Source organism: Heterocephalus glaber, unplaced genomic scaffold, assembly GCF_053883595.1.
Source record: "Heterocephalus glaber isolate CG9 unplaced genomic scaffold, H.glaber_assembly_v1.0 deba00001429, whole genome shotgun sequence".
Lineage (NCBI taxonomy): Eukaryota > Metazoa > Chordata > Mammalia > Rodentia > Bathyergidae > Heterocephalus > Heterocephalus glaber.
In genome coordinates this window covers 6550111-6562795 of record NW_028258294.1, presented here as the reverse complement: position 1 = coordinate 6562795, position 12685 = coordinate 6550111, and the positions used below count along the sequence as shown (strand labels likewise).

General features: G+C 34.9%; 1 protein-coding gene across 5 annotated transcripts in view; it reads left to right on the top strand.

Annotated features, from left to right (window-relative positions):
• Nox4 (NADPH oxidase 4) overlaps nt 1-12685 on the top strand; it is a 158478-nt gene that overhangs the window by 23984 nt on the left and 121809 nt on the right. For 4 of the 5 annotated variants that reach the window (XM_004868204.3, XM_021247197.2, XM_087212263.1 and 1 more), the window contains 2 exons: nt 8376-8486; nt 10116-10200. In XM_004868204.3, coding sequence (XP_004868261.1) covers nt 8376-8486; nt 10116-10200 — 196 coding nt within the window. The remainder of the gene's footprint in view (nt 1-8375; nt 8487-10115; nt 10201-12685) is intronic. The other variant, XM_021247199.2, reaches the window with a different exon arrangement.

Below are 12685 nucleotides of genomic sequence, written 5' to 3'. Positions count from 1 at the left end.
CCTTGAGGGTTTGCATTGAGAAGTCTGCTGTGATTCTGATGGGCTTTCCTTTGTATGTGATTTGTTTCTTTTCTCTCACTGCTTGTAGAATTTTGTTCTTCTGTTGGATTTCTGGAATCCTATTATATGCCTACGTGTAAATTTTTTTTGATTAAGGCTATTTGGAGTCCTATATGCCTCACTTATCTGTATGTCAAGTTCTTTTCCCCTCCTTGGGAAGTCTTCTGCCATCACTTCTGTGAACAGTTTTTTTTTTATGTCATCTGCACTTTCTCCTCTTTCTTCATTGACTCCAGTCATTCTTATGTTATTCTTCTTTGCATTGTCTAGTAGCTACTGGATTGATTTCTCATGTTCCCTTACAATGTTAAAGCAATTTTTCTTTTCCTGGTCACTATTTGCAATCTTATCTTCTATATCTGAAATTCTGTCTTCAATTTGGTTCATTCTGCCTCCTGGAAATCTGTTTGCATCTGTTTTATGGATTCCATTTGTTTCCTATGTTGGGATTCTATCATGTTTCTCAGATCCTCTATTTTTTTATCTGTGTCCTCTCTAGATTTATTCATCATGTCTTCCACTATGAGCACAATCTTTGCTTTTATCTGAGAAATTATTTCTGATTTCATTTTTCCCAGATCCTCTTTTGTTGCCAGTTCAGGGAGTCCAGGTGGTTGAGTATCAGATTGTTCCATCTCATTTCCCTTTGGATTTGCTTTAGGTGATCTGGAAGTCTGTTTTTGAGGCTTGTTTAGGTGTCTTCTCATTTCCACGGGGATGGGGGCAGTGCTTTTGGTGCCCATGTGGCGCACCTTTTCTGCCCTAGGAGTGTGGAATGGTGGAGGGGTTGCCTCTTCCTGGGTGCTGGGATTGGCTCGCCTTCTCTGCCCTAGGAGTGTGGAATGGCAGCTGAGGAGCCTCTTCCTGGGTGCTGGGATTGGCTCACCTTCTCTGCCCTAGGAGCATGGAATGGCGGCGGGGCAGCCTCCTCCTGGGCGCTGGGACTGGCTCACCTTCTCTGCCCTAGTAGTGTGGAATGGCAGCGGTGGAGCCTCCTCCTGGAAATGGCCAATTTTTGACTCACCTAGTGGAAGCTAGAAAAATGATGAGTTATTTAAACTTACTATTAATATCTTTCTGGCCTTCCCAAAACCCTTTGCACAGTAGTTTTGTATAGATATTTATATGTAGAATTCATGCTAAATTCACCCAAACTGTGCAGAAAATTCCTAAAATGTTCATTTGAAAGTTGATTTACCAGGAAAGGCAGCTTGGGAGTCCTCTCTAGAGTCAACTACTATATAGGACTTTTTACATTTTAATAGCCTTGTCAAAAATTTGGATGAAGATATAGAAAGCATGAATGTAAAATTTTTTGCTGAAGCAAAGTTGAAAGGGAAAAAGTTCAGAAAATAGGGCTCTCAACCAATATACTTTAATTAGCTAAACTTAAATTCTATACTCTCTTCTTCCTCAGTTTTTTCTTCCTAGTACAGGAAAGAAGCATCAGTGCTTGAAAGCAGTTTATGTGAAGGGAACCTATACATTGTAAACTCAAGAGGAGCTGCTGTGACATATTCCACCTATAAAATTCTTAGTATTGGCAAATGGCATCCTGATGAGAGGTAGTAGTCTTCAGTACTACTGCTGTTAACCTGTGTTGTTAATATAGGTGTATTGTGAAGTGCCACAAAAATGATTAGGGAGTCTTCAAATTGTATGAAGAGTTGTAGAGGCATGGTTGTGTAGCATGGAGAAAACAAGATTGGGCTCAGAAATCAGACCCTCCTTTCATCTTCAGTTGTTGAAGGTGTGTTTTAGCAAAATTATTGCTCAAGGAAGTTCTGTGAGTAGACATTATAGAGAAACTGATTTCATCTCAGTGTAAGAAAAAAAAAAAGAGGTTTTGACCATGGCTTAGGCTGCTGACTCTGGAAGAATTCAAACAGAAGGTGGGCTCCTTTGAGTTGGGAATATCTTAGAAGAGATTTAGACACTGGGAGGGTGGTGGGTTGTGGCCAAGGACCTTTCAGTTTTCCAGTTTTATAAATATATATTTTAGTGTTTTGAAAAATAATTTTACTTTGGTTGAAGCTCAATACTTTCTCTATGTAAGACTCAGGTATATAGCCAGGCATGGTCACACACCTGTAATTCCAGCCCACTGGGAGGCAGAGGCAGGAAGATCCTGCTTAGTCATGTAGTGACCTAGTAAGACCCTGTTTCTAAATAAATAAATAAATAAATAGGGCTGGGGATGAAGCTCAGTGTGAAGGCCTTGGCTTCAATAAAATAAACATACAAAACCTCAGCTATAATTAGCCTAAAAGTTTGTCCTTGTCTCTAACAAAATTTCCTCATTGTGATAATTAACTGTACCAAGTAACATAATTTCCAAAATTGTTTCCTTCTCATCTGTTCCCACTCTTCTTTGAGAATCATTATTATTAAATACTACTAATCTCTTCAGTACCACATTCCTGCTTAAAATAGTCACTGTTCTGTAGTCTGAATATTTGTGTTCCCCTCAAGATTCATGCTGAAATCCTACCTGCCATGGTGACTCTGTTAGAAGGTGGAGCTCTTGGGTGATTAGGCCCAGAGGGAAGCACCTTCATGAGCAGGATTAGAAGCCTTATCAAAGAGGCTGCATTGAACTAGCTCATTATCCTGCGATAGGAGGAAAGCTCTGTTGAGGAGGAGGAGGTTGTCCTCACTGGAACCTGCTTTGACCTTGGACTTCTTAGCCTCCAGGGCTGTGAGAAATAAATGTTTATTGTTTATAGCCCACCCAATTTATGGTTGCAGCATCTTAAACAGACTGAAGTGTTTTGTGTTGACTTTAAGAGAAAGAGAGTTTCATAACCTGATGAAGAGCTCAGCAAGTTCCACACTACCTGCTTCTCCTGTCTGCTGCTGACTCACTCTCCATTCCAATCCAACCATCTTGGCTGGCTTTTAATTTATATATTTATATATATTTATATATATACACACACACACACACACACACACACACACACACCCACCCTGCTCACATTTGCTACATACCATTTCTCCCACTTTTTTCTAAAATGACTGTTCTTTTCCTAGATTACTTTGATTCTCACTCTACAGAATTCAGTTCATTATTCACTTCATCAAGCAGGGTTTACTGATTTCCATTTAGATCTAATTTCCTGTTGCACTTGCTCATGCTCTGTATTTTGAAATCACACCATTTATCACTTTTATAATTTATATTTGCTTATGTATCTATTTGATCAATATCTCTTTTCCCTATTAAAATATAAACAGTCTAAGGAAAAGAGCATTTTCTATTTTTAGTGCCCTGTGAGTGCATGTTACAGTAAATACGTGTTGAATGAGTAATGTAAATGAAGCAGGTAATAACTTTTTCTATGGATTTACAGAAAAAAATAAGAGAAGAGATGTGATGTGGTAACCCTGAGACCCTAAGTTAATTTTATATACTTCTTGCTGTTTTAGACTGTTTTTACCTTTACAAAAGCCTTCAGAACTAGGGTTTTTTTTTTTTTTATTTTGGTACTGGGGATCAAACTTGGGTCCTTGCACTTGCGCAGCAGGCGGCGAAACCACTGAGCTAAATCCCCAGCCCAGAACTAGGGTTATTATTACATTATATATTATAAATTTTTTTTTTACTGCATGTCATTTATATTCTATTCTAATAGTTTAGATTTATAAATAAAGGGAATTTTATCCTTTTCAACTTTATAGATATGATCAGTGAACAGCTCATGGTTAATTACTTAGCTAATTTAAGGTAAGGAGGTATATATGAGATTGAGTGAAAATAACCAAGCACTTCTACCCAGATGTTATATTCTTTTATAATTTACTTCAAATAGCATTACTTCAGATTTTTAAATAATTTTTACAGGGCTGTCTTAGTTTGGGCTGCTGTAATGAAATACGATAGCCCGAGTGGCTTAAACTTTTACTTCTTACAGTTCTGGAGACTAGGAAATCCAAGATCAGGCAGCCAACTTTTCAGTGCTGAGGAAGACCTGTTCCTGGTTTGCAGTTGGCTGCCTTCTTCCTTCTGGCTCTGTCTTAGCATCGTGGTGAAGATTAAAAAGATAGAAGACAGACAGAGACATAGAGACACCATGGTCTATTCTCTTTCTCTGCTTATAAGGACGCTAATCTTATTAGAGTGACTCTACTCTCTTGACCTAATTTAAACCTAATTACATCCCAAAGGCTCTATCTACAAATACTATCACATTGAAGACTAAGGCTTCAACAAATATGTTTGGGGAACACAAGATGCAGTACATACCAAGGGATGAGCAGTGTTTTATACATACTTGTTCATTTAAAATAAATGTGTACTTTAAAAAATTATATCTAGAATTCTAAGTTAATTATGTATCTGGGAGACTTGAAACATGACAGATGAGTTTTGAAATGTGAAAATAACACTGCCCTCTAGTGACAACTGACCCGATGGAAGGGTAAAACCATTTCAGACAGACAAGCAAGGCAAATAACTTGGAACAGTTGTTTCATTTTAGTGAGTATTTGAGATAACTGATGCTTATAGAGCTCAGGGATTAACTGACTACATACATATTAGTTAGTAAAACTTAGCTACTAGAATATTATCCATGTAGTACAGAGATAAAATGTTTTGTTAAAATTGTGCCATTTGAAAATGGATTTGTTTCTGTTTTCCTCACTCTTCCACTGGGAACCCAATGAAAAAGAAATCTTGCTCTTCTTTTAAAGAACTAAGTATATTCAGGAGCGAGCATGTAAGAAAATGGATTATTGGTAACATTTCCAGTTGGAGTTTGCAGCATCATAAGGAAGAAGTAGGATGCTGTGATAAACTCCAGTTTTCCCAAGGGGACATTTAAATGGACTTTGGATTAAATTACTGTGTTATTTAATGTAAATACAAAAATTAAACACTTCTAGATTTGAAATGAATAGTTAGAAAATGAAGATGCATATGAATTTTCTTTAAAACACTGAACCCCCAAAGGATATACAATTTATTTATCTAAAATCCTGAACTTCATGATAGGCTTTGGCTCATGTATTTTAAATGAACTTACTGTCTTGATATATTGAAAATGCAGCTGAGGATTTAACTCAGTGGCACCTCACCTGCCTTGCAAGCACAGGGTCCTGAGTTCAGTCCCTGGTACCAAAAAAAAATGCATAGTAAAACTGTCGTCTAAAATTCTCTAAGCTAAAATTTTACCATATGCAAATGGCAGATAAAAGAAGTAACAATTTTTCTGTTTCTCTGGAGGTCTAGATAAACAGCAAAAACTCCTAACTCTCAAATGATAGTAACTGTACTGATTGAGGTGAGAAAATTATATTTTTCATCTTTATTAGATAGTCCAGAGAGGATTATATTTGTCCACTTACTAGTATATTCTTTGAACTGTATCTCTAAAGTGTTCTAACTCATATTGCAGAAATAGCCTGACTGAATATATTAGTTACTTTTAAAAATTTTCAATGAGAATTATTGCTTTCTTCACAAACACTAGTGATCACCCTGTATCCCCTTCAGGAACAATATTTCATATGGTGACAATAAATACTTCATGGTAGAATTGGTATTTTGTCTGTTGTTAAGTTGGAGCTCAAAGGTATACAAATTCAAAAGAAAAGCATCTGTGTCATATATTTCTTAGTATTCTTAAAAGAGAGTAATTTTGTGCTTATTTCGGACAAATGTACAGATAAGATGTCACCTTTTGATTTCTTCTGAAATTCAGTTGTTATGGCTTGAAATTGTTACAGCTTGTGTCTAGATGTCCCCCAAAGCCTCATGCAGTCATAGGTGGAGATTTTTCAGAGGTAGCTGGATATAGAGTGTGTGACACTGGGATTGATTCATGGTGCAATGATAGACTCAAGGGCACTAGGATTAAGGGTGTGAGTCCTCCCCACCCTAAGTAGCCTGGATAAGATATAAGGGATAAAAAGAGCTGTGGTCCTTTCTTGCTTGCTTTGCTACCTTGTGCCTACCATGAACTTTTTCTCCTCTGCGATGCCTGTCTGCCACACCACGCTGCTTTGGAGCCAGCCAATGATGTACTGAAACCTATAAACTACAAACTGTGAGCTAAATAAACTTTTCTCCCTTTAACTTTGGGTGTTTTGTCTCAGTAATGAGAGATTAAGCAAGATACTTATTTATGTTTTTATATGCACTTTTTATATTGGCTCTTGTTTATGTTTTTATCACATTTTTATATTGACTGTATGTCCTGCCACTGCACTATATTATTCTGATTTATATTAATTTGTTTATAGGGTATTTAAATTTGTTATGCTTTCATCTTTGTTTTTTTTTTTTTTCCTATTTTGGGCAAATCTTAATGTTATTTTTGTATCTTTTAATCCTGTCTTTTTCTTTTCTTTTCTTTTTTTTCTTTTTTTTTTTTTTTTTTCTGTTCTGAGGATCAAACCAGGGCCTTGAGCATATAAGGCAGGCATTCTATCACTCAACTACATCACCAGCTCAGTATTTCTAATAGAAGTTCATTCTTTTTCTGCTTATTTGTTTTTGCAGTATGGTGGATTGAACCTAGAATTCCTGTGTGCTATGCAGACATTGCTAGTTTTAAAAAAATTATTGAAGTAATGACTTTTAAATTATGTGTTGTTACTAACATCTAAATTGATTACATTATTGGAGAAAATGATTGGTATGATACCTGTATTTTGAAATGCATTGATAGTAGTTTTTGTCCTGTTCTTTAGAGAAGTTTATAACTTGGTTAGTCAGCTTAAGACTTGTCTGAATTCAAGGTTTGCCTTTTTAATAATTTCCTGCAGAATCAAAGTATACAGTCCATCCTGGCTGTGTGGAATAAGTCTTTGATTATGTGACCTGAAATTTCTGACAATGCCTTGATGAAGTTTGAGCTCCATTTCAGTGTATTAGTTTTATCCTGCTGCCTTAAGAAATTACAACAGACATAGTGGTGCCTGGTGGAATGACTTCCCGCAGTTGTCAGAGGAGATTTAACATGTAACAAATTTAACATTTAACATTTAACAAAAAATACACAGTAGCCAGACAGTACGTGGCAACTAAGAACAGATCTGTGTGTATTTTCTAATACTTTTGAATTCTATTCTGTACTATTCTCTATTTACTTTTATATGTAGTAATGCTTTAAATTAACTCTGATAAAATGGAAATGGTGCCAAAAAAAGCTGGTACATATTATATCCAAGACATACACATATGTATCTCAGCTTTCAAGTATCATCTTAATTAAGATTGGTCGCCTGTGACAACACACATGAACCTAAGAGACATTATACTTAGAAAAATAAGACACAGGAGAAATACCCCATAATATCATTTATGTTTGTAATCTGAAAAAGTTGAATGAGTTTCTAGAAGTAGAGTAGAGTGATGGTTATCAGAGACTGGGGATGGTGATGGGGAAAAAGAAGGAGTTAGTTGAAGGATACAAATTTTCAGTCGGAGTCAGTTATGATTTACTGTACAATACGGTGACTACAGTTAATGATAATGTATGGTATATTTCAAAATAGTAAAAAGAATGGATTTTAAATGTTCTTACTATAAAGAAATGATAAGTGTTTGAAGTGAGACATATCTTCATTAGCCTAATTTGATCATTCTGCAATATACTCATGCATTAAAACATCACATTACACTCCATAAATATGTACTGTAATTATTCTTCAATTAAAAAAACTTAAAAAGAGACAGTTGGGCAGAGTGTTAAAAGACATTCTGATTTATAAAGTACAGGAAGCAATGAGTGTTTATAACAGTGGGATCTTTCCTGCTTTCAAGTCAGGAAAGAACTCAAGAGGAGCAAAGCTTAATTGAAACCTGAAAGATTAGAGTCAAAGAAGTGAAGAGCTTGAAGACAGATGGTAGTGTGAAAAGGAATGGGTTGTGTGATTGCTGAGGTAATTCCAGAGAAAGAGAGCACAAATGAATGCTTCACTTAAAACTCTTGTGACCTTGTCTGTGAATGAAGGGTCCAATGCTGCATGGGTATGGAGGTACAGAAAATAAAGTACTGAGTCTCTCTTGGGCTCTTAAAACCCAGAACAGAAATGGATTCTGAGATGAAAGAATATATATTCAGGTGATTATAACACTAGCAGAAATGAAAGGAGCTCTAAGTTTTATTGACATTCAAAACAGAAAGAAACTAGTTTTTTTAAGGGGCTTTTTGGTGAAAGGAAAAGTGAAGCTTATTGAAGACTTATGAAGGAATTGGCTTTTGCCATGATCCTTAAAGGAGGAAAGGAGAGACCTGTAACATGCAAGTCATGGCTATTTTATGTTTGTACTTCACTGTGTTTTGACTCTTGCCTTGTTTGTTCAGCTAGGATTGTGTCTAAGCAGAGCCTCTGCAGCTGTTCTTAACCTCAATTGCAGCCTTATCCTTTTACCCATGTGCCGAACATTGCTGGCTTATCTTCGAGGATCTCAGAAGGTAAGAAAAAAAATCCTAGTAATAAATTTCAACATGAAAATCATCTGTAACAGTCTGCCTAGTTCTGCTTAGTTTTCATGGTCTGACTTCTGTAGTGATTTCTTTAAGGATGATGGTGAAGGTCATGCTAACTGTCAAGATGACCATTGGGCTCTTCTACAACATTAAAGGCAGAGGATTGTAGAAACTTATTGGCAACTGTATTTAGGAACAATACTTAGTATTTCATTACACCATCATGAATCTTTTCATGGATTCTATAATCATTTTTTGTTTGTGTCTGGTTTAGATCTAAAATGTCCCTCAAAAGTGTCACGTGTTCAGCTGTGGGACTTTTGGAAGGTGATTGGAGCATGGGAGTACTATGCTCATCGTGGATTAAATCATTGTGAGTTCACAGCTGAAACTAAAATGAAGGTCCTAGTATTGCATTATTATTACTACACTATGGCTTCTTGAGATCCTATATTTTCACTTAGCTAAATTCCGTGAGCAAAGTAAAGTCCTGAGGCCTTTGAGCAATGTATGGAAAGATGGATAGTGCTCACAGCAATTTAACACCACATACCCATTGAACTTGAAAACATGTCTTGATTAGGGTTGTAAACTAGAGAATATAAGAAAACAGAAAAGTGCCTTCAACAGTTATTCTATTAAAACTACTGAAATTCTTTTCCGTCTCTATTCTTGTGCATGTGTAAGTGTGTGTGTGTGTGTGTGTGTGTACATGTGTGTATGAGTTTACTCTTCACTAAAATAATGAGGCACTGCTGGATAGATAATGATTTTTAAAAAAAGGTTTGTTATAATGCTCTGTGAAGTTCACATGTGCAGATTTACTCAAGTAAAACTTCTTAACCTTTTCATGTAATTATATTTGAAACTCTTTATTCTAAATGCAGTAATTTGTAGAAATAACTCTTCGCTAGGTTGCCTACCACTGTAAAATGCTAGGTTTTGATCCCTGGGGCTGGCCATTGGCTTAGCATGAAGAAAGAGAAGATAAGTAGCAGGAAATGAAAAGTTCCCACCTAAGTCTGTCAGTATTAAATAAGTCTTAAAGAATTGTTTCCCAGTGTGAAGCACAGATATCCAAAGATGCTTGACATTTATTTTTCTACAAGACCAGGCAGGCATTTAAGGCCATAGATAAGATTGCCTCATGTAAGAATAACCTTACTTTACTAGAAAAGGAAATCATACGTACTAGGAAGTTCAAACATTCCAGAAATATGCAATAGAGTCAGAAAAATTTCTGCTAATCTTATTTTGTCAGAACAATGACAGATGATAGCTTGGGGTAAATGCCTGCAGAGACTTTAATATATAATGCTACTCATTTTGAACAATACAGGATCACAGTATAGTTATGTTTTATAACCTTTTTAACCTAACAATATATTTTGCAGTTTTTTCAAGCCAGTGACATAACTTTGTCACATTTTTTAATGGTTTGAGTATTTTATTTACCAGGCATGTCAGAATTAATTTTACTAATTTTTGATTACCAGGCTTCTGCTATATTTTCAAAATTTAAATATTACCAAAATGCTATAGTGAAAAGCATTGTACATATACAGTATCTTATTGATTGCATTGTTTTTACCATATGAAATAATTTTTATTTAGGTTCCAAGCAGGAGAACAAGAAGATTGTTGGATAAAAGCAGAACATTCCATATAACCTGCGGTGTTACTATTTGTATTTTCTCAGGTGAGAAAACCAGGAGATACCAAATATTTTGTTAGAATTATACATTTTTGTATGTTAAATTTAAAACCTTAATGTCTGTGTATTATCTGGTGTCACTAACTTGATTTTTAAATTATATATCTTAGTTTATTCTTCCATGAGTTTAAAGAGGGCTATTAGGAAAACTACATAAGTAAGTAGACTTTATGACTTTTTTATTATAATGTCTAAAAGTTGGCTCCCCAACCAGAAAGGGATTGTTTTCTGAAAGTGAATAATTTTATTTATAAATATTGGGAGGAACATACCAGGTTTTTATGTTGTAAAAGTCATGATAGTATATGAAGCTGGGCATGGTAGTGCATGCCTGTAATCCCAAATTCAAGGTCAGCCTGGATTATATAGCATAATCCTGTGTCCAAATAAATAGATGAGAATAAATTTTATGATATGAGTTTAATTGCATGAAAATTACAATGGAAACGTTCATTTAAAGGTAATTTCACCCCAAACATCATTTGAATTGTTTCTTTGATATTAATACAAGGTATGATTTAAAAATATGGTGGATGTTTAATTTAAAAAAATGATTACATGACAAGACACATTCTTTTTTATTTCCCCCCATTAAATTTATTGGTACATTTGAGGTATAAAATAGTTACATTCATCATTCGGATTTGTATCATTACATGAGTCTCTTGGTTCTTATTTTTTTCCCCCTTCCCTTGCCCTCTCTTCACCCCCTCCACCCTTCCCTATTTGCAAAGACCTTGTTTCCATTTTTTTCCTCTTCTCATATTTTTTCCTTTCCCTTTTTTCCCTTCCCCTACTCCTCCCAATTACCCTGCTCTTTTAGAACACTGTTACACAATATCAGTTATACATTTTTAAAATTACAATATTAAGATCTAGGAGATAGTACCACAGATTTTAGAGAATTTAAAAGGATCTAGAAAGCATATTACAAAAATCTTTTTTGAAATAAATTTGACAACTTCTAAGAAGTACCTTGGAACACAAATTAATGAAACTAACTCTGGAGGAAATATAAAATTTGAATAGCACCTGTTAAAGAAAGTATATTCCTAGCTTGAAAACCTACCTATATGACAACAGCAGGCTCATAAACATTTTAACTGATAAATTATATCAAACAATTAAAGCAGAAAAAAGAAGGAACACTTCTCCCCTCATTTTAGGAACTCAACATTGTGTTAATCCTAAAACTGGATAAAGATAATAGAAGAAAAAAGTATGAACATAGGTAGAAATTTGTTTAACAAAACAAACTCTTAGAAGTCAGATCTGGCAGGATGTAGAAAGTGGTTTTGTTATAGGGATGGCAGTGTTGGTTCAGCATTGGAAGATCCACCCCCAAAAGTCATCATTTAAACAGAGGAAAGGAAAAAGCCATATGATCCTGTCACTAGTTGGAGAAAAAGTATTGGACTAAATTCTACAGCTGTTCATAGTAAAAGCTATCAGGAGACTAGAAGTAGAATAGAAACTTCTCAACAGATTAAAGACATGTACTCCATACTTCCAGTGAGAATGCCTTATATAGATGGAGAAGATACGATGCTTTCTCCTGAAGGTGGGGAACAAGGGCAGATATGCTTACTCTTTATCTGTCCATTAAACTTTGAAACCTAGTCCCCACCAAAATAGTCTGGCAATAAAATGACACAACTAGGATAGGATTGGCATGGCAGAAGCAAAATCTTTATATGTAGATGAAACGATCATCTACAGAGAAAATACTACGAAATCTCTAGGAACTTCTTGAACTTGTATTTGAATTTAGCAGGATTAGAAAACACAAGGTATATATAAAAATTCAGGTCTATGTATACTTGCTACAAATGAAGAATTAGATATTGAAATTTAAAAGTTATGTAGGAGTAGAAAGGACCTAGAAAAGTTAAAAACAAAAACAAGAACAAACACAGTGTTGGAAGACGTTTAGTACCGAATTTTAAGACTTCTTCTAAAGCTACAGTAATCAAGGCAGTGTTGGTGTAAGGAAAGACATATAGATCATTTGACTAAAACAGAGAATCTAGAAATAGAACAACACATATATGGTTCACTGAGTTTTGAAAGATTATTTAACATTAGCATTTTATAGAATATAAACTCAATTCAAGAGCCGAGGAAGAGAGTGTTTTCAGCAAATGGCACTAGAACACTTGGTATCTGTATATAAAAAATTAACCTCAACCCTTTTTTTCCATACATGAAAATAACTTGAAGGGATCTATGAACCTAAATAAGAAAGCCTAAAACTATGAATCTTTAGGGAAAAATTATAAGGGAAAATATTTATGAATTCAGGGTAGGCAAGAAGTACCTAGGATACAAAAGACATGATGTATAAAAGAAAGAAATTGATAAATGAGATTCCATCAAAATTTAGAACTTTAAATGACATCATTAAAATGAAAAGTAGTCTAAACAGACCATATTTCCAATGCATATAACCTATGACCAGAATATATAAAGA